This window comes from Typopeltis vanoorti, chromosome 10 (assembly GCF_054136105.1).
Source record: "Typopeltis vanoorti isolate ZY-2024b chromosome 10, IOZ_Tvanoo_1.0, whole genome shotgun sequence".
NCBI lineage: Eukaryota > Metazoa > Arthropoda > Arachnida > Uropygi > Thelyphonidae > Typopeltis > Typopeltis vanoorti.
This window is the reverse complement of record NC_143558.1, coordinates 112,710,152-112,733,896: the sequence shown is the minus strand read 5'-3', so window position 1 is coordinate 112,733,896 and position 23,745 is coordinate 112,710,152. Positions and strand designations below refer to the sequence as shown.

Sequence of the window (23,745 nt, the reverse complement as noted above, 5' to 3'; positions counted from 1 at the left end):
TCGTCTTATACACCGACATATACAGTATATATATATATATATATGTATATATATATATATATATGTATAAACTTAAGAATCATGGAACTTTTAAACATATTTCTTGATGTTTTAGATGCTGTGTAGAAATAACATAATTCATAAAATAACAGTGGTGTCATCTTTCGTTATATCCATTTGATAAAATTTCTCTTTATGAATAATTTAACTGTTAGCATTTGCTGAAGAGTACGGGGGTGGTGGTCTGAAAAGTTCTCGTCCTAACAACGAAAATACAAATTTGTACATTGAAAATATATTATTAGAATGTCAAAATGGATTTAGAAAAGGATGCTCTACACTGAATGCAGCTTTCTGTTTAAAACTACTTACAAAAAAAAGAAGAAAATTTAATTTAGAAACTCATCTTTTGTTTATAGATTATGGAAAAGCATTTGACAAAGTTAAAAAGATATATACTGTTTGATATATTACAAAAACTAAATATACCTAATATTTTACTACATGCAATATTAAATATATACGAGGGTTATCTGAAAAGTTCTTGGCCTAACAATGAAAAAATACATTTATAATTTCAAAATTATTTTTATTTTTCAACATAATCTTCCTTAAGATTAATACATTTATTCCAGTGATGCTCCAGTGTCATTATTCCGTCCCTGTAGTGGTTCAGTAAGATCTGGAAAATACTCCCTCTACAGCTGCAATCACCTCCTGATTCGAAGAAATACGCTGACCAGCGAGGACGAGATTTAGTTTTGGGAAGAGATAGAAGTCAGAGGGAGCCAAATCTAGGGTATAGGGTGGCTGTTCCAACAGTTCATAGTGCAGATCCCTTAATTTTCCATTGCTAAAACATCTTGGTGGGCAGGTGCATTGTCTTGATGAAAAATGATTTTTTTCTGTATATTATTTCTGGGAAAACTCCCATGTTACTCCTCTTAATAAACTATTATAATTATGGCTATTTTGCCTGTTTCAGTTTAGGAGTGCCCCTGTTTAAACGTTATTGGCTATTTACTCACGGATTCTTAGGGCATTGTAGATGTAAATTTACCAAAAAGTATATGTAGCATAAGGAAGAGAAATTTACACATACCTTTTTCTGGGTGTTGCGGCTTTTCTTCTTTATGCGATGTCCGAAAACTACTGAGTGTGTGGAGGGGGGTAGGCAATTTGGAAGAATTAATGTTGTTTATTATTTTAACGGTATAATAGAACACAGAAACTAAGTAAATAATTAATTTATTAACTTGATGCTGATATTTCGCTGGTATTATAACCAGCATCTTCAGAGCACAAAAACACTGTTTGTCACAATACGCGAGACTAAAACAACACGGTGTACTTCAACAAAATTGTAGCAGCAACACAAAGACTAGAGTCCTGATTTTGGTGCCCTCTATCTGGAAAAAAAAAAAAAAAAAACCCTATCATATATTACTAGAGTCCTAGAAAAGTGCTAGTTTTTTCTTAATATGACTATCTCCCAGATCTTCGGCAAGTTAATACAGCCATATTTGTTGAGATTTGGAGTGTGTTTTAGGGCTTCTGTCGCCTCTAAGAACAATCTCTCTGATTTATATGGGTTTCTGTGTAGTACTTTTGTGTTTTTCCAGTTGATCCTGTGTGCAGGGGTATCCAGAGCATGGTCTGCTAGGCCCGACTTCCCATAATGATATTTCCGGACGTATCGTTTATGTTCGCTGATGCGGATATTCACAGTTCTTCCTGTTTGACCGTAGTAGGCTTGATTTCATGAGCAGGGTACTTGGTAGACTCCTGGATGTGATAAAGGAGGAATGCTGTCCTTGGGTGAGCGGATGAGGGTGGCTAATTTGCTACATGGTCTGAATGTAGTGCGTAGTTTATGTTTATTGAGAATTCTTGAGATCTTTTCGGATGTACCTTTAATGTAAGGGATGGTGACTGTTTTGTTGTAGTTCTTTGTGGTGGAAGGTGGGAGGGGTTTCTTAGGAGTGTTTAGTATTTTGTTTATTTTTTGTGGATTGTAGCCGTTGGCCAAGAAGGTGTGGCGTAAGTGAGTCAGTTCAGCAGTGAGAGCCTTGTCATTTGAACAGATTGCTCTCGCTCTATGGGTTAGTGTTTTTAATATGCCATATTGTTGAGAAGGATGATGGTGTGATTGTTTGTGTAAGTATCTGCCTGTATGTGTGGGTTTTCTGAAAACTGAAAATGATAAGGAACCATCTGGGAGACGTGTGATGAGTGTATCCCGGAAGGGCAGACAGTTGTTGGCTTCCAGTTCCATAGTAAAGTGGATTTTTGGATGTTGGCTATTTAAATGTGCTAAGAATGTTTTCAATGTCTCAGGGCCATGTGGCCAAATAGCAAGCACATCATCAACATAGCCCAACGCATCTATAAACGAGCGAGTGTAGCGCTTTTACACGAACAAATTAACACCACTCGCCGGGAATTAGCACAAGCAAATACAACCATCAGCGCATTACGAGAATCACTGCATAATATTCTAAATACGGAACTTTGGCAGATCTTAGAGAACATCACCGACGCAACGGCAAAAAAAGAATTCGACAGAGTCAAAAACCGGCACCAAAAGAAGTTCGAAAATCTACAACAACGGAACACCATACAACGACCGCAATTACAACAAGACCTCGTTGTCGTGAATCTATCGTCACTCACCCTTAGCAAAGAAGCCACGACGGCTTTAAGTCGAGGGCACAACTTTGCCTTAACTCCCAAGCAAGTTCCAAAAGCCGAAATAATGGCGTCCATCGAACGAGGAATTTACGACCTGCCTCCAACAATAGCTAACAACATACGTTTAGATGTGGCCAACATCCTAATCAAGTCCAAGCCTCCAAAAAATAATATCCCACATAAGGAATTCATTGCTATAAAAGAGCTACACAACAACAGCCAGATTACCATAACAAAAGCAGACAAAGGAAATGCAACCGTGGTGATGGACACAACTGAATATGAAAACAAAATGCACATACTATTACAAGATCAGTCAACATACAAAATTATAGATCGCAATCCCACCAACACACAAAAGAATAAGGCACGAAAATTATTAAAAAAAGTCACTTCCTGGCCCAAAGACACAGTTAACAAACTCAAACCCTTCCATGTTAAAACACCGAGGATCTATGGATCACCAAAAATTCACAAACCAGGCACACCCCTACGCCCAATTGTGGACAGTATAAATAGTCCCACATACAAACTGGCTAGACATTTAGCGAAGCTACTAGCCACGCTCACTAACAATTCTCCCTCCTTTATCAAAAATTCAGCACACCTAAAAAGCATCTTACAACACCTCACCCTAAAAAGCTCAGACTTAATAGTAAGCTTTGACATCACTTCACTATTCACAAATGTACCACTAATAGAAACCCTCAATCTACTGAAGTCACACTTCCCCCCTGATATATTTGAACTATTCAAATTCACAATACATGCAGGATATTTCACATGGAAAGGGAAAATATACAAACAAATTGATGGGACAGCCATGGGCTCCCCCCTTTCTCCCCCCCTAGCCAACTTTTACATAGAACACCTGGAAAAACAAGCAATCAATACAGCCACTCTCAAACCAACACTTTGGCTACGCTATGTTGATGATGTGCTTGCTATTTGGCCACATGGCCCTGAGACATTGAAAACATTCTTAGCACATTTAAATAGCCAACATCCAAAAATCCACTTTACTATGGAACTGGAAGCCAACAACTGTCTGCCCTTCCTGGATACACTCATCACACGTCTCCGAGATGGTTCTTTATCATTTTCAGTTTTCAGAAAACCCACACATACAGGCAGATACTTACACAAACAATCACACCATCATCCTTCTCAACAATATGGCATATTAAAAACACTAACCCATAGAGCGAGAGCAATCTGTTCAAATGACAAGGCTCTCACTGCTGAACTGACTCACTTACGCCACACCTTCTTGGCCAACGGCTACAATCCACAAAAAATAAACAAAATACTAAACACTCCTAAGAAACCCCTCCCACCACCCACCACAGAGAACTACAACAAAACAGTCACCATCCCTTACATTAAAGGTACATCCGAAAAGATCTCAAGAATTCTCAATAAACATAAACTACGCACTACATTCAGACCATGTAGCAAATTAGCCACCCTCATCCGCTCACCCAAGGACAGCATTCCTCCTTTATCACATCCAGGAGTCTACCAAGTACCCTGCTCATGCAATCAAGCCTACTACGGTCAAACAGGAAGAACTGTGAATATCCGCATCAGCGAACATAAACGATACGTCCGGAAATATCATTATGGGAAGTCGGGCCTAGCAGACCATGCTCTGGATACCCCTGCACACAGGATCAACTGGAAAAACACAAAAGTACTACACAGAAACCCATATAAATCAGAGAGATTGTTCTTAGAGGCGACAGAAGCCCTAAAACACACTCCAAATCTCAACAAATATGGCTGTATTAACTTGCCGAAGATCTGGGAGATAGTCATATTAAGAAAAAACTAGCACTTTTCTAGGACTCTAGTAATATATGATAGAGTTTTTTTTTTTTTTTTCCAGATAGAGGGCGCCAAAATCAGGACTCTAGTCTTTGTGTTGCTGCTACAATTTTGTTGAAGTACACCATGTTGTTTGAGTCTCGCGTATTGTGACAAACAGTGTTTTTGTGCTCTGAAGATGCTGGTTATAATACCAGCGAAATATCAGCATCAAGTTAATAAATTAATTATTTACTTAGTTTCTGTGTTCTATTATACCGTTAAAATAATAAACAACATGTTCGACGAACACATAAGTCTGTCCACACGTTGGAAGAATTAAATTAGAAAAACCCAGGTTTTTTTCCAGTAATATATATATAAACATATATATTATATTACTATATTATATAGGGTGGGGAGAAGGTGAAAGGGTTGATTTTTATATAGGGAGGGGGAAGGGGAAAGGGAGTTGACGGGGTGCGGTCCGTTTTGACTATTCTCAGTCGTCATCTGAACTCATTGGGAAAGTGGATGCCATGTCAGGTCGGGTAGGTGCTTCTGTTTTTGAAGTGTTTGTGTTATCGCCTATTGGTCGGGGTTGTGACCTCAGTTTTATGTTGTGAAGCTTCCAAACCTCGGAGATTATGTAGGGCCTGTGTACGTTGATAGAGTTCGCGTCACATTTTATGGCTATTGTTTCCGATATTCTTAGCATTGTTTCATTTTCTTGTCTGCCTACTATGATGGCCTTGTCGATCTGCGGGGTATGTTTTTGTTCAAGGGCGTGAACAGCTATTTCCGTTTTTCCTGTGCTTTGTATTCGATTTTTCTTTTTGATGTTACTTTTTTAGTGTTTAAATGTTCTGGAATGGGGATGTTACAATCACGGTAGTGTTCTTGTAGTCTTGCCCATAAAGACCTAATGGTGGAACCTGTGTAGGTGATATCACAGTCTTTTTGGCAGGGAAATTTATAGACTACATTGTGATGTTCAAATATTTCTTTCTGTGTGTGGGGTTTGGTGGATTTTAGGAGATTTGCCAGTTTTTGGTTTGTGGTGAATACCAATTTGTAGTCAGTATGTTTGAAGATGTATTTATAAGCTTTGTAAGTGTTTTGGGTGTATGGTAGTTTGATAATTTTTTGTATTGGGAAGTTCATTTTGGTACTTGGGTTGTTTTGGCGGTTTTTTGCCGTCTTGTTTGCGTAGTTAATCAGTTGTGTAGGATGGTTGCGATTTATGAAGATCTGTGTTAGTTTTTTATTTCTGCGTTTAGATTATTCTGATTGGTTGAAAATTTGTAGACATTTATGAATTGTGATAAGATGACAGATTTTTTAACAGAATATGGTATGAGTGAAAATGGAGGTAGTTTCCGATGTGCGAGGGTTTGTGGTATATTTTCGTGGCTATTTTGTTGTGTGTTCTGGTTAATGTCAAGTTTAAGAAATTGATGGATTTGTTCTGTTCGGTTTCTGTTTTGAATTTTAGTCTGTTGCTGTAACCGTTTAGGGATGTTTTTAAGGTGGTGATGTGTGTGGGATTGCCAATGCACAGAACAGAACAAATCTATCAATTTCTTAAACTTGACATTAACCAGAACACGCAACAAAATAGCCACGAAAGTATACCACAAACCCTCACACATCGGAAACTACCTCCATTTTCACTCATACCATCCATATTCTGTTAAAAAACCTGTCATCTTATCACAATTCATAAATGTCTACAAATTTTCAACCAATCAGAATAATCTAAACGTAGAAATAAAAAAACTAACACAGATCTTCATAAATTGCAACTATCCTACACAACTGATTAACTATGCAAACAAGACGGCAAAAACCGCCAAAACAACCCAAGTACCAAAACGAACTTCCCAACACAAAAAATTAACAAACTACCATACACCCAAAACACTTACAAAGCTTATAAATACATCTTCAAACATACTGACTACAAATTGGTATTCACCACAAACCAAAAACTGGCAAATCTCCTAAAATCCACCAAACCCCACACACAGAAAGAAATATTTGAACATCACAATGTAGTCTATAAATTTCCCTGCCAAAAAGACTGTGATATCACCTACATAGGTTCCACCATCAGGTCTTTATGGGCAAGACTACAAGAACACTACTGTGATTGTAACATCCCCATTCCAGAACATTTAAACACTAAAAAACGTAACATCAAAAAGAAAAATCGAATACAAAGCACAGGAAAAACAGAAATAGCTGTTCACGCCCTTGAACAAAAACGTACCCGCAGATCAACAAGGCCATCATAGTAGACAGACACGATAATGAAACTATGCTAAGAATATCGGAAACAATAGCCATAAAATGTGACGCGAACTCTATCAATGTACACAGGCCCTACATAATCTCCGAGGTTTGGAAGCTTCACAACATAAAATTGAGGTCACAACCCCGACCAATAGGCGATAACACAAACACTTCAAAAACAGAAGCACCTACCCGACCTGACATAGCATCCACTTTCCCAATGTGTTCAGATGACGACCAAGAATAGTCAAAACGGACCGCACCCCGTCAGTCCCCTTTCCCCTTCCCCCCACACTATATAATATAGTAATATAATATATATGTTTATATATATATTACTGGGAAAAAACCCAGGTTTTTCTAATTTAATTCTCCCAAATTGCCTACCCCCCCACACACACACTCAGTAGTTTTCGGATATCGCATAAAGAAGAAAAGCCGCAACACCCAGATAAAGGTATGTGTAAATTTCTCTTCCTTATGCTACATATACTTTTTGGTAAATTTACATCTACAATGCCCTAAGAATCCGTGAGTAAATAGCCAATGACATTTAAATAGCGGCACTCCTAAACTGAAGCAGGCAAAATAGCTGTAATTATAATAATGATTTTTTTCTTCTGCGAACCGGGTCTTTTCTCCTGAATTTTTTCGCCTAGTCTAGTTAAAAGATCGGAATAATATTCCCCAGTTATTGTTTTATCCTTTTCAAGATAATTAATAAACAAAATGCCTTTAGCATCTCAAAACACCGATGTCATGACCTTTCCTGCTGATGGAACCGACTTTGTCTTCTTGGGCACTGAACATCTGGCTTCTGTCTGCTGTTTGGATTCTGGTGTGATGGTGAATCCAAGTCTCATCCATAGTAATAAATCAACACACAAAATCAGTTTTATTCTTGTTAAAACGCTCCAAGCACTGTTCACAGATTTTCATGCAAGTGCGTTTTTCATCTGCATGGCACCCATCTTGCACAAAGCTTTTTCATTTGATATTCTTCATGCAAAATATATCCTACATGTTCTTTTGAAATGCCTATATTCTCAGCAATTTTATGCACTTTGATTCGCTGGTCATGCAATACCATATCGTGCTCTTGATCAATGATTTCTTTTGTTGTTGTTATACTTTTTGGACATCCTTTTTGTGGATCATCTTCAAGGCTGGTATGGCCATGTTTAAACTTGGCAGTCCATTTCTTAATTGTCGAAAACAAAGGAGAACAGCGCACATAAACATTTATTAACTTCGAATGAATTTCTTTAGGTGTTAAACCTTCTTTTACAAAGAATTTTATAACCGCACGATACTCAATTTTATCCATTTCAAGGGATACAGACAACACTTTTGCTTCAAACAGCTGTATAAAACAAACTACCTGATAGAATGATTTGCAATTTCACATGGATGCTTATGACAGATGTACCAACTGAGAAGAAAAAAAATAATGTCAATATTGTTGCCATCTGTGGTTGAAGCAAGAACTTTTCAGACCACCCTCGTACATTGTTTACTTTCACTTTCATTAAATTTTCTTAAGTATCAATTCGACAAAACTGTTTTGATCAAATAATTAAAGAATCTCGATTCTTTCAAGATACTTGTGACATTAGGATTATAAAATATATACGCGTTTACACAAGAATATTATTTAATTTGCCAAATATTTTGGTCTGAATATTATAGACCATCTTCAGTGGCTACGTAGGAATAATTTAAAAAAAAAAAAAAAAAAAAAAGCTGTAATACGAACAATTGATCATTCACAAATAGAACGAGCCGCGTGATGTCATATCGCTAAGTATTTAAAAAGGAAACATTTCTTATCAGATTAAATTAAAGATATTAATTCAGAAATTCATGTAATAATCTTAAATAACATTAGACTAATAGGAAATTAAAAAAAAAAAAAATTAATATGTTATCCTGATTAAACTTTCCCAAATTTTTGATACAGATATACAGTCATTACGATTCAAGTTAGGACGTTGAAGTAATCGATTGTTCGTATTCCACCTTGTTTTTTAAAACTATCCCTATGTAGCCACTGAAGATGGTCTGTAATATTCAGACTGAAATATTTAAATAATATTCTTGTGTAAACGTGTATATATTTTATAATTAAAGAATCTTGTTTTAAATTTTGATGTTATCCTTTTAAACCATTAGTGATTATGACTATTTTATTGATATTGGTCAACAAATGTTTATATATATATATATATATATATACAGTAAAACCCCAAAGTTACGTGATAGGTGGAACCAACAAAAACACCTATATTTTTTAAGAAATATAATCATAATTGTAGTTTTTCGTACATAAAAAAAAAGAAAGTTATTTCAATGTCGATGGTTTCATAAAATCTAATAGATTCGTCTGGCGGCATAATGTCTTTTTCTTGTCACGCAAAATTTCTTAATAACAAGCTAATGTTTTTTTATTCCTTGCCTTGTGGCTACAATTCATTCCTCGTTAGAATGTATGTCCTCCAAAATCTGTAAACCTTTCTTTTATGATTGTTCTTATTGTGGATACCTGTAGATCGAACTTCTTTGCTAGCTCACAAATTTTCATTCCGCCTTCAAAATCCTTAATAATGTTGAGTTTTGTTTCCAAAGTCAATGTTTTTCTTTTCTTGCTAGCTGTAGAAGAATTGGACTTGCTTCTTTTGGATGACATTATTATTTTTTATGTGATAAAATTTTTATTAAGAACATAACATTAAACAATCACAAGGTTTGTAGACTATAAAAATTGTGTATGAATGGAGACCACGCGAAACACGTCAGTGCTTGTTTACAGCATGTGCAACACTGGCAAATGAGGCTGCGCCTGAAAGATATGACTAGTGGTGAGACGTGAAGCGGGACAGGAATACATGCATATAAGAAACTGTGTAACTCCGGATTCGCGTAAGTCGGGGTATGACTGTATATTTTTTTTAGTGCTTGTTAGTGATTTTTTCTAAACTGATCATGATTTTTTCTATTGCACATACAGTTGACTCTGACTTTTGCAAACTCATAGCGATTATACGAATTATATGGAAAGTTTTTCCACTTAGTTATGAAGTAAATTATACTAAGTAAGAAATTATATTCTTATCTTAATCCTTGACCAAAGCACAAGCAAGATCACAAGATTAATTTGTTGTCTTTGCTGTAATCAGTTTCTTTTAGTATGGCATGGTACTGATGGGGCTCTAGTTAGGTCTTTTATTGTAGTTCATTATAGCAAGCAAGTTAGAGCTTGATGGTGTAATGGTATTTGCTATCATGAGATTCAGCTGTGATTTCGGAGAATTTTGAATATTAAAATCCATTAAAAAGTTGAAGTACTGATTTGAACTTGTGTAAGTTTTCAGATTTAATGTTAACAAGTTTCTTATTAACTTTTTGTCCGAGATACTAGCACACACTAGGAGTTGAACAACCTCCTGTATTGGGATCACTGTGCACACACACACACACACACACAAATAATAATAAAATAAAATAATAAACAGAGAAAATTATATAAGAAACTATGGAGTAGTAAATCAGCTATTATGACGAACTTTTATGTTTGCCGTAGTATGAGAAAATGATCTGTCAGATCATTTTTCAAGTGCAGTCAAATATTGCACAAAGCAGTATCTGACTGCATTCTGAGATATAAGGGAATAATTCAAGTGAGAGTTAAATGAAGGAATGAAATTATTAAATAAAGTTGCTTAAGAAGAAAATTTTGAGGCAGTTTCAGAAGAAAAGAGTGATCTGAGTGTATGAAGTACAAACTAGAAAAGTGAGAAACATGATAAAAATAGAAAAAATCAGATAATGACAGGAATAGTTGAGTTAGCAAAAGGAAATCTTGAGACTTATTTCACTACATATTAACTGAAAGGAATAATGATTGCAGAAGACTAATTTTGGTGTATGCAAATGATAGTAAAGTGACAGCTGAATTCTTCTGCCAATTTCTAGGTTGAAAGGTATCAAGTATAAGTATGGAGAATGAGTTAAAGATATTGAAAACTCTTGATGCAGATACACCAGTTTGATTAGATGAAAGACTGCATGATCCCAAATCAGAGGCAAAGTCATCATCTTGATTATGGCCAAATCCCTTACCAGATTAAGCACCTCTCAAATCTGAATCCTTTCTATCATATGTGTTTTAGGTAATTTTCTCTCAATAGCTACATAAATGTCCAGTTTCTTCCTTCCACATGTCCTCTTCTCCTGAATCTATGTCCTCATAATTAAACTCCTCCAAAATAATTACTTGTTTTTGGCTCATTGAGCTAACTTGCTGATGTATGTCATCAACAAAAATGTAGATGACATGCATATACTCTGCTGCAACTGTCCATATGTTTTGTACTGTTGGCATCTTATCTCACACCATCTTCTCATATAACCTTAAATGTGCTACTTCCATAACATTGCTCAACTTCTGCTCTTATTTATTGCATTTCTTCTGCTGTGATTGATGGTGTTCCTGACACCATCCTGTTCTCTCTGTCCTTCCTAACATTACAGTATACTTAAATTTTATCCTTGTAAATTATCCTTCTTCATTAACCAGTTCTCACTTCCTGCTTATAATTTATGGGCAAGTCAAGCTAATGGGTGCAAAAATTCATCACCCTCATTCCTGATTTATCTGAATGAGGGTGATGATTTGATTTTGATTTATATGAACATTTTTCAATCATTCCTGTTCTCATACTCACTATTTCAAGGATACCTTGTACACATACTCAACAATTGCAATTCTCCCTGCCGCTCCCTCCCCTCCAGAAGTCCTTCGATTCCAGTTTTTCACTGAAAAACACTCTTCAGACACAACTTGAAATCCATTTAGGTGCAAACCATCAGTTATATCAAGTCCGTTCATCTATCAAATTCATATATATACAAACTGCAGAGCATTTCTCCTGCAAAACTTGCACACTGACTCAATTACAATCATAATTCTTCTGAGTTTGCTTCTATCATACCTTGGCAATATTTAAACTCTCATTGTTCTTCTTTTAGCTTCTTCCAGGAACTCCCTTTATCCCGAACTTGTTGATACTTACCAAAACTAATAACTCTTTTGCTTTCCCTTTTTAGTAATCACCAACATTTGTACCAGGAAAACTTGATTTTGCCGTGCTCTTATCAAGTTCCCTTTCCAATAATCAAATCACCATTCAGGCCTGTCTTTTTATTTTCAGACCTTCCCAATCTTTCATATTTACCTTTCTCTTCTCTTCTGTACCACTCAGTTGATGCTTCTCCAGTTGCTGAAGTTTCAAGCATTGACCCGTGAAAGATGTTACATAATATGTTATTTCTGTCATTATGGCTGTCTCACCATTTCTCCTCATTCCATCTCACTGACATATTTTCACTTTTTTTTTTTTTCACTAACCTTTATCATTCTATTATCCTACTTTTCAAATGTCCACTCTTAGTGTAACCTACATCATATACTGTAATTATTAACAGTGTCCACTGTAATATCGAGACACATGTACATCCTACCAATTAGTTTAAAAAAAAAATAGCCATGAAATTAGTTCTTTACTTTTTTTAATGAGTGGATATACAAATATTTTCCCTATTAAAGCAAAGTGGGGGGGGGACATCATTAAAAAATTAGCTTTCTCTGAGAAAGCACAAATGGCGCTGTAGCTATTATTTTGATTGACATAACAAATTCATTCATACTTTGACTGACAGAATGGCACCAATAGTGGAACACAGAATAATGACTATTCTTACATCGTTTTTTTATTTGTAAAGAGAAAAGATTGTCAAACAGCTATGAAAAGAAACTTCTCAATAAACTGTTAAAAATTTTTCTTAATATCTTTTGAAAGCACAAAAACAAAAATCAAATTTGTAAGTTGCATATCGTCAGAAAGAACTCTGAAAACATAAGTGCTATTTTGAATAATAATTGGTAGTGTTTCATGAATTTTCAAGTTTTGTTATTTATTTTTGATAACAAAGTGTGTTTGCGTGATTTTTAGTGTGAATTCTGCCAGATTTATTCTGAATTGGCTTTTCTAGTATAACACAATGGTGGTCATGAGGTTAACCACATGGGCATCGACTGGTGCTACTAGGCGCGTGCTGTGAGAGTTAAGTGGCATTGGCAACATAGACTTTTCGAAACTGATTCAATGTTGTGAGTGCAATATGTATGTATGCATGGCGGAGTGTAAGAGATATGTGTGTGTGAGTGTGGAGAGAGAGAGAGAATGAACAAGAGATGGGAAAAAGCATGGAGTTGTTGGAAGTGCTATATATTGTTGGACCATGATGCAAGGAATGCAAAAGAAAGATAGTGGTGTACATGAAAGAAACGGAAATGAAATTAAAGCTAGAGAAACTGAGGGAGGGAAAGAATGCAAAGATGTAGCAGTGAAAGTTAGTGATAAGGGAGTGAAAGAAAGTATGAATAAGGTGCAGCAGAATGAGAGGTAACGAGATTGCAGGAGTCATAGAGAGTGAAATTGTCGGAATGCAAGATTTAATGAAACAGTTATTGAAAATGAAAAATGAAATGAGCAATATGTGGAGTGATGTTAGACATCTAGTGGAAACTAATGAAAGTGTACAAGAGAACAGAATGAAAGAAAAAAAGAGTAAAAGAGGTTAAGTGATTCCAGGATAGCAGTATACGGAGACTCCATTATTAGAGGGCTAGTTACTGAGAGACTCTATAAGGCCAGCTATCCAGGTGGGAGAATGAGTAGGATAATTAAGGCATTGGACATGAGGAAGAAGCGAGCAAGAGAGTTAGTCATGATTGCATGGACAAATGATCTAAATGGACATAAGAAGGATGTGAGGACGAATATCAGGAGACTATTGAGAAGAGTGAAAGATAACAGTGTAGTAGGAAAGGTTGTCAGTGCGTTGCCGAGGTATGATGATGATGAGTTGTGATGGAGAGTCAAAATCATGAATGGTATGCTAGCGGAGCTATGTGAGGAGAATGGAGTGAAGTTTGTGGATGTATGGCATGTGTTTGAGGGAAGAATGAAATTATACAGTTGTGATGGATTGCATTTAAATGGCTTTGGAATGAGTGTACTGGAGAAAGTGTTGCTGGATGAAAGTACAGTGTGTGATGCATCCAAGAGATCAGAAGAAAGAGATGAATGGAAAAATCAGAAGAGTGGTACTGAAGAGACAGAAGTGCTTGCCAGTGCAAACAATAATAGTGTGAGAGATGAAGAGAGAATGGGAATGCAAGAGGAACAGGGAAATGGGGAAGAAGCTCGGGTGGATAGGGAGACATAGAATAGGGAGAGTGAATGTTGAAAATGGCAGTGAATGTGTGTATGAAGATGGAGTATATTGCAGTGTGGGTGGGGAAGTTGAGACTGAACAGATTTATGTGGTAAGTGGTGATAAAGGTGATTGGCAGGTGTGGTGGGGAAATCACAACCAACACATGGCTTGAATAGGACTGGCTATTGACTTAAAAATGTAATGCTGTGTTTGTTTACGAATGCCAGAAGTATCAGAAATAAGGGGGATGAAATGGTTTTAGTGATTGAGTTTATTCTCCCCAAAATCATTGGAACAAGTGAAACAGGTTGAATGAAGATGATATCGTAACGCGAATAGAAATGGAAGGATGCAGGATTATTGCTTGAGGATAGAAAGGGCAAGAAGGGAGGAGGAGGAGTGTGCTGATGATAACAAGGGAATTAAGTCCACATAAGGTAGACAAGAAAGGGGGAAATGGTGGCAATGGTTATGAGGCAATGTGGTGTAACGTGGAGGTTGAGAGGAAGACATATTTAGTTGGATGTTGTTATAGGCCTGGGAATGTGGAGGGTGGTGATGAAGAAATGTATAAACAACTTGAATTAGTGAACAAAGGAAGGGTGATTATTATGGGTGATTTTAATTATGGTGGCTTAGATTGGAATGAAGAGATAGCATTTGGAAATAAGGAAAATTAATTTCTTGAGTTCTTGAGAGATAACTATTTCAGGCAGCACGTAAAGGAGGGCACGCGGTGATCAAGAGTTCTAGATCTCATAATTTCATCAGAGAACGTGATTGGAAAACGAGTTTCACACTTTCTTCCAGTTGGCGAACGTGATCATGAAGTTTGTCTTCATGATTACGAGATCATGAAGACAAAAGTCTGCATATGATTAGCCACAACACACAGGTATTGTGGCTAATCATATGCAGACTTTTGTGAGGAAAGGATATATGTGGAATTGTAAGGCTGGTGATTATGACAAGCTTAGGAGACAACTTGGAATTATAACATGGAACAAGGAGTTGAGTGGTAAGGAAATAAATGCTGCATGGGAACTGACAAAGAAATACATAACAGCATCAACTTGTGAGTATATTCTGAAGGCCAAAAGGCTGAATAAGGTAGGTGTAAAATGGATGAATGTAGAGCTTAAGTATGAAATCTGAAAAAAGAAAGTACTTTGGAGGAAGTACAAGATGAATAATGGTAATAATCAGTCACATGAGGAGTATAAAGAACACGCCAGAAGAGTGACTCAGTTAGTAAGGAAAACAAAAGTAGAGTATGAGCAGAAATTGGCAAATCAGGCAAAGAAAACCCTAGAGAGTTTTTTAGATATGTGGCATGGTAATGTGGAGTTAATGGATGAAAATGGTAGAACTCAACAACGTCGTCTGCTGCAGAAGACGTTGTTGAGTTATTCAGGGATCAATTTATAAGGGTGGTTTCATCCTGATCAGGGTGGAATCATGAGGAAGTTAAGTGTAGAGAACATAGGAGGGGATGACTTAATTGTGAGCGAGCAGGACGTTTTTGAGGAAATAAATAACCTTGATGTCAATAAGGCGACATATTACCATGCATCTTAAGGGAATGTTCCAGGGAATTGGCAGTAAAATTGGCATGCCTGTTTAATAAAAGTCTTACAGCAGCACAGGTTCCGAGAGAGTGGAAGGAGGGTAAAATTGTTTCACTGCATAAAGGTGGTGATAAGGTTGTAGCTTCAAATTATAGGCCGGTCTGTATATTTGGAGTTGTGGTCAAGGTACTGGAGAGATAGGCGAGAAGTAGGATACAGAATTAGTTGATAACAGCAGTATCTTCTGTGGTTATCAGTTTCACTAACTTACTTATTTACTATAACAAGGTGACAAATACCTTGGTTAGGGGAGATGCATAGGTGTACTTGGATTTTGCAGAGGCGTTTGATAGACTGCCACACGACAAGCTATTATATAAATTGAAACAGATGAGATCGAATAACAGACTTCTGAGCTGGATCAGTGACTGGTGGTCGGATAGATATCAGAAAGTTATATATGGGGATGCGGTATCCCGCGCTAGCGGTGTTCCACAGAGGTTAGTTTTGGTGCCATTGTTGTTCAATTTGTATGTTAATGATATTGGGATGGGTTTAACTAGTGATATGCAGCTGTTTGCAGATGATGCAAAACTAGGAAGAGCAATGCAGTGTCAAGCAGATGTTATGGCCTTACAAGAGGGCTTGAATAGATTGCATAAATGGGCAGGTAAGTGCTACTGTCAGTTCAATGTTGCAAAATGTATGGTTTTGAGATTTGGTAAGCAATGATGGGATGCAAAATATATACTTGGTGGGGAAACATTAACAGAAGTGGAGGAGATGAGAGATCTAGGAGTGATGGTGGACAAGGATCTGAAATTTCGGGGCCACATTACACAAATTGTGAAGACATCACACCGGATAATGGCAATGATGCAGAGCACCTTGACATGCAGAAATAGAGAGGTTATGATGCCATTGTATAAGGCCTTGGTCAGGCCTCATATGGATTATTATGCACAGATTTGGTCACCTGGTTTTCATTGTGATGAGGATATGTTGGAAAGGGTCCAGAGAAGATTCACAAAGGTGGTCAGTGGTCTTTGGAATGCGAGGACAGATCGAATGTAAGTTGTAGATCCTCATGAATAGGAGGAGGAGGGGGGATATTGAGACATATAAGCTAGTCAGAGGTTGTTATCGAGTCGACATGAAGAGATTTTTGGTAGCATGAGAGAGGTGGGTAGAACAAGAGGCCATTGCTGGAAACTGTATAAGGAGAGTGTGAGCAGAGGAGTGAGGATAGGTTCTTTGCATGGAGAGTGGTTGGTGAGTGGAATGCATTGCCTGAGTGTGTGTTGTGGGTGTAGACACATTGAATCAGTTTAAATATGGTTGGACGAGCATTATGTACAATAGTGTGTACCTCCCAGATGAGTCTCTGACTTCATGGAGCTCAAATGTTAATAATAATAATAATAAATTTCAACAGTAAAGTGCCTTATCATCATCATCAATTTCCTGATGTATACCCTCAAGAATTGTTCAGGTTACTATGACAGAACTACATGATTAAGTTTACGTTATTATTTTTAATCAACAATTCTCCTCCAAATCAATCTATTACTTGGGAGCACTCCAATATTGTCATATCTAACATTTTGTGCTTCTAAGGCACTTCTGCCTGAATCAGTCTATCTAGACTTTGATCTTTCTCTGAGTCTTTTTCCTGCCATCTTGGCATTCAACAGTTGTTTTGCTAATCTTTCCTCACCCATTTTATTTAAGTAGCCATACCACCTTAGATTAGTTACAAATTCTTGAATGCTAATAATGTCAGGTTCCTTTCTAATATCTTCATTTTTAATATAATTGTGACAATGATGCCATTGGTTCACTCCCCTAATTTTTCTCAGGACGCTCATATCTGTGGGCTCTAGTCTTTGATCAAGTACTTTTTTTCTAACCCAGCTCTCAGATCTATAACTTAAAACTGGTCTGAAAACACTGTCTTGTATTTTGCTTGTTTGATGTTTTGGGTTAATTTTTTTTCTTATTCCATATAAATTTATTCAGCTGGCTGCCCATCATACCAGCTTTGCTTATTCTGCTGACTATTTCCAGATTTAACTTGCCATCTTCAGTAAAAATTGGGCCTAAATAGCTGAAATATTGAGTACATCATCATCTGCATGAAGCAAAGTGCTAAGTTTGACATGTCCAATTCTAATATCAGGGCTAATGTCATTTTCTTTCATAATGTGATCAATATAGATGATGAATAAGAGTGGAGATGGTATGCATCCTTGTCTTACCCCTGATTTTATATCAAACCATCTTCTTGTATTTCCTTGAATTCTAACTGCTGATTGACAACTAAAATACAGACTGTGTATTGGCTCTGTATAATGTTCCATTCACCCCTGTAATGGTAGTGTTTTGAAAAGCTTTTCTCGGTGCACCTTGATTGCACTACTAGTGAAAATCTGATCTTCACTAGTAGTGCCTTATCTAACAAATTATGTCTATTAATCCCTTAATGTACCAATTAAAAATTAGAAAGCGGTCATTTTTCCGCCAGTTTCCTTTGGGCGAGGGTGATTTGCTGGATCAAATTCATCATTATTTGAAAAATGTAGAAATTGTTTTATGGCCTCTAAGCATTTCCCGCTTTCATCTTCTGAACTAAATAACCAGTCTTGATCACTATTCATGATAGGGTAATAAATATAACATAAAAATTGTCTAGCATGTATATTTGGTTGTATTTATATGTGAAATCAAAATTCACGGTCACACGTATTAAATCGGGTGCATGGTACTTAATATAAGTACCACACACCCGAGTACTTAATATAAGGTACTTAACCTCTTAACGCACTCAACCAAGTTAACTTGATTGAGTGCGTTAAGGGGTTAAGTACCTTATTTTATATTACTGATCTTTCTGTTATCTATTTAATTATTTTTTCTTGCATGTATGTATTAATGTTAAAAATCTATTTTCAGAATCTTGATTATGTGCTGAAAGTCTTATTACCAGAGTTGTTGATATCAATTTATATAGAAGTTGCTGGTACATCTCATGAAGAGACCGACAGACTTATGGCTGAAGGCAAATTTGTGAGGAGCAAAAATCAAAAATCAGTCACTTCACATTTCAGAAGGTAAAATTAGCACATGGTATGTGCTAATTTTACCTTCAGGTTTTTAGTCTGTTTGATACATGCTCTTATATATATATATATTTATATATATATATATAAGTTGGAAAACTGAGTTACTCTAGTATGAATGCAAATTCTCTCTCTCTCTCTCTTTTTTTTTTGTGAATAGGTGTATACAGTTTTTTCCTCCCTTTTATTTCATTATTGCTGAATTTTATTGCATACTATATTCTTAAAAGGAAGAAAACTTTTGTTGAATGAATAAATAAAAAAAACATTTTACAGAATTGTTTTTTTTTTTTCAGATTTTTCATAATAGAAATTAACTAGTCATTATTCATTTTTTTTATGTTTATTGTTATATAGAAATATAAATGTACACAGTTTCTGACTTGAATTTAAGGTTGTTTTTAAAATAATCTGGTGTATTATAATTAGCTGAATTTACTTAACCGTTACACCAATATTTAATTACCATGGCACCTTTACAGGTCCATAAATAAGATTATTTAGGTAATTATAGACACATATAGACATGCAAATGCCACTTCTACTGAGTTACCTGTGTAACTCAGTAGAAGTGGCATTTGCACTCTACGATGCTTGACCGTACAAAGAAAGACCTGAGTTCAAATCTAGTCGCCGACTAGAGGAACATTTTCTAAGCCTTTTTTCGACCAGTTCCCAAGTTAGTCGATCTCTGGCAGGGGCAAGTGGTTTTTTTCTCCCAGAAACTTTTTTTTTTTTTTTGGTCCCATAAACTCAAGAAAATTGGCCATCAAACCGAAACTTTTTTCAGACATTAAAAATATTGTGTTAGGGTTGGTGACCACGAGATGTACCAATTAATTACTGATAGCCTTGGGCCAGCTATCTCTGATTGGCTACCAGTGGAGATTGAACTGCCCATTCAGTCTCCAAAAGTTAGATGGGGCTAAAACAGCCTTTCCTACTCCCTATATGGGAACAAAAAAGGCATTAGCTGATTTTTTTTGATTTTTTGATAGATGCCTATGAATGTCAAACAATAGACTGTTTGCATATCCATTACTTAATCTCTATGGACATAGTAAGCTGATTTTAAATGTTTTGATGGGAGTCTCATAATAACGTATCCCAGATTACCACAGCTTGAGGTAGCCATATTTGTTTAGAATGAGGGAATGGCATACAGGTCTGGTGAATGCCAAAAATAGTCTCTCAGTTTTAATTCTACATGTGCACAATAAGAAAGATTTCTTTATCACTGAGTCCAGCCAAGTCCGGTAATTAGAGTCTTTCGCATGGTTTATTATATTGTTATGCAACACCTCATCGCAGGATGGCAACCCACTCTATGCACCCCAACATCTACACTACTTACCCTCCATCCACACAATGCTACTGTCTACACCTTAACTATGTGCAATGCCATCATACAGCATCAGAGCAGCCAGTAGTGTAAGTACTGGTAATATGTTTTTTTTATGTTCTTCCATTCAAGTAGTTCAATTTGTAGGTGATCATGTTGAATTATTATCCCAAGTGCTTATAGTTCCTGGGTGGTTAGAATGCTGCTGAGTAATGCTGAAGGCAAGAGTAGTGAAATGGATTGTGTTTTGGCAGCTGAAATTGACTAGGTTGTCATCATTCAATTGAAAATTAGTATGGAGACCAGTATTTAAATCAATGGTTGTAGAGCTTGAAGTTTGGAATAGTACAGAACTGTAAGGTTTATCAAATACGGTATCTTATCTCGTGGTATCTGAAATCTTATCCATAGGTCTGCTGACTACAGCATAGTCATTCATCCTGTGGGAACGTACAGTATGCCGCACCAAAAAAAAAGTATTGAACTTCGACACCCTCTTCAGTGCACATGGTATGAGATGTACCACTCAACTACATCCACATTGATAGAAGAACACATGTAGAGTCCACACCATTACATTTAGCTGTAATGGTCCTAGTGCATGACACGTTTGTAAGTAGTTTGTTTGTCATTTTTGTAAGTGTGCCCCAGGCAAAAGTTTCATCATTGCCTTAATTGAGAGGTTCCAACATACCAGGAGTATTCTGCTGCTGTGCAAAGGACATTCGGGGAGACCATGAACTATTAATAAAAATGAAAATCATGGGTGTGTGCTGGAGCAAATGTTACAGTCTCTGAAACTCGGTCAACAGCGAACAACAGTAAAACTTGGGATACCAAGGTGGTCACTACAGAGAATCCTTATGGAGTTGAATGCCTTTCCATATACCATTCAAGGGGGGAGGTCAGTGCTTAACAGCAATGGATTACGCTGTATGGTAGGAATATTGTACATGCCTGTTTGCCAATGTCAATGAAGATCCGTTCTTCCTCCATAATGTCTAGTTTCTCAGATGAAGTGCATTTCCATCCAAGCGGTGATGTAACCAGACAAACCTACATGTTTCTTGAGAACTTGGAATTTGTCCAAGAGAAACCTCTTCATAGTGAGAAGATCACTGCATCATGTGTAGTTTCCAGCTATGACATAATTGGACCCTACTTCATTGAAGAGGGTGGTGTAACCTTGACCTTGATGCATAGGATGTGTTGTGCAAAAAACATTCCATTTCATGCACATATGCCCCTTCATGTTCTCCTGATCTCACATCTCTTGATGGCTTTGTTTGAGTATGGTGAAGGAATGGGTATTCCACCATGACCACCCACCTTCTGACCTTGATGAACTAAATGAAAAAATTGCACGATATCTCGAGCAGATATCCCAACCCTTGTTCTCCAAGATGATAGAAAACCTTTTCATGCGCTATCAAACCTGTCTTGAAAGACAAAGTGCCCATTTTGGGCATGTAATCTACTGTTGTTAATGCTTTATTTGACCAAGATTACACTGATAGCTGTGGATGTTCACATCATCAGGTGTAAACATATTGTTGTAGTTGTTCAGTACTGTTTTTTTTTTTTTTTTGTTTTGTTTTGCACTATACTGTAAATTCTCACAGAATGAATGACTATGCTGTAGTCAGCAGACCTATGGATAAGATTTGAGGTCTGTGAAAAGGCAGGTCATTTATATATACATATGGGGGAGAGGAAAGAGGGGTAGAAAAAATAACGAAGTTGTGATGCATTACTACACTGGGAGAAATCTGAATACAGGTAACACCATGAAATGTGGCGAGAGAGGAAACTGACTATCTTCTAACAGTGGGCGGAAGGAAATTGCCTATACTACTCATCTTGTTACTCTTATTGTATCAAAAAATGTCATACTAATCCAATTTATCAGTGCTCAAAAACTAATCAGCAGCCATTGCTTAAACCAAAAAAATTACAGATAATTATAGATCTCTTCCTTTATCAACATTATCTGCAACAACTGACTTACCCATTTAGCCCAATATCATATTTTCCCCTCATCAACGAAAGAAACATTAAAATCTTATGTGATGTTGAAATTCTCTTATATGTCTTCAAATATGCTAATTACACAGTGGTCTTCACCAGAAATAAATCACAGAAACTACAAAAGCAAATATGAATAGCAGCATCAGGTATATTATGGTACACTTTTGTCTACAAATTTCATGATTTACTGTCAACTAGGATAGTACCAAGTTGACTATTAGCTCTTTGAATTTAGCTTTACATGAACATTTTCATGATTGCACTATTTCTCCTACCCTACTATTTACGTCATACCACAAGGAAAAAATATAAATATAAAAATATGCATCAACATAAATGCTTCTACAGAAATATTGTTTTGTGCTGTAAACACACCCCTGAAATTAAAATATCGCTGTTATAAATTTTCAAGAAAATGAGAACAAATTATAATTCTCAGAAAGAACAGTGATAAGAACCAGCTGATATGTATTAAATTCAAGGCCTTAACACTTCTATGCCAGGCTTGGTTCACTTAGGAAGTTAGTATTATGAAGAAATATCATTGTATGGGGACTCAATCATTAGAGGTGTGATGACTAATAAAGTACACAAAATATGCTTTCCTGGTGGAACATTGAAACATATAACTGATGTTTTGCAGAGAAGGGAAAGTGTAGAAATCAGAATTAGTGTTAACTGTGGGTACAAATGACTTAGTTGGTGAAAAAAAGGAATGTTGGTAGAGACTTGTGGAAGTTGTTGTGGGAGGTAAAGGATAATAATATTGTTGTAAAAGTTGTTACTTGTTGTCCACATATGACAATAGTAAGTTGAGAAGGAGAGCAAAGATCATGAATAGCAAGATAGCTGAATTATGTGAGGCAAAGAGGATACAATTTGTGAATCTGTGGAGTGAATTTGAAGGAAAATTGGAATGGTTTAAAGTTGATGGACTTCATTTGAATGGGTTTGATGTTGGGCAGTTAGAAAGGCTATTGTTTGCTGAGAAGGCACTGAAACAAGAAGTTAATGTAGCTAATGATCAAATGGTACTTGTGAAGCAGGATAGCACAGCTAAACAGGTTGTATGATGGGGGGAAGATGGATGCAAGGTTAAAGATGTGGTTGTGGCAGCACAAGGTGAGGATGAGACAGGTGTGAATGTCAGTCAGAGTCAGGATCAGGGAGTGGTCAGATTGAGAAGAGAGGTGTGGTATAGTGGCTAAAGTAGAGAATGTTGATAGTGGTACAATGTCCTCAAAGATAAGGGAATTGTTATGTTCATATACAACCAGACGAAGTATTTGAAATAAGAGCGCTGAGTTTGTTGCATTGATTGAGTCAGTATGCCCAAAGATAATCAGTATAAATGAAACTTGGTTGTTTGAGGATAATGTGATGTCAGGAATAGAAATGGAAGTATACACAATTTTCCAGAAAGATAGGAAGGTGAAAAATGCAGGGGGGGGGGAATTGTTGTTAATGATTGCAGAGGAATTGTATATATCTGATAGGATGCTCTTATAGGCCAGGAAATGTTAGATAATACTGATTGTGAAATGTTTAGGCAAATTGGTTGAACATGTAAAAAGAAACAAAGTTTGCACCTGAAAGTATCTTCAGGACTGGGGTA

General features: G+C 36.5%; 1 protein-coding gene across 2 annotated transcripts in view; it reads left to right on the top strand.

Moving 5' to 3' along the window:
* Nucleotides 1–18,793, top strand: part of LOC150102709 (uncharacterized) — a 343,878-nt gene extending 325,085 nt beyond the window's left edge. For both annotated transcript variants that reach the window (XM_090399309.1, XM_090399308.1), the window contains exon 13: nt 18,594–18,793. In XM_090399309.1, coding sequence (XP_090255435.1) covers nt 18,594–18,755 — 162 coding nt within the window. In that variant the 3' untranslated portion in view covers nt 18,756–18,793. The remainder of the gene's footprint in view (nt 1–18,593) is intronic.
* The last annotated feature ends 4,952 nt before the right edge of the window (nt 18,794–23,745 follow it).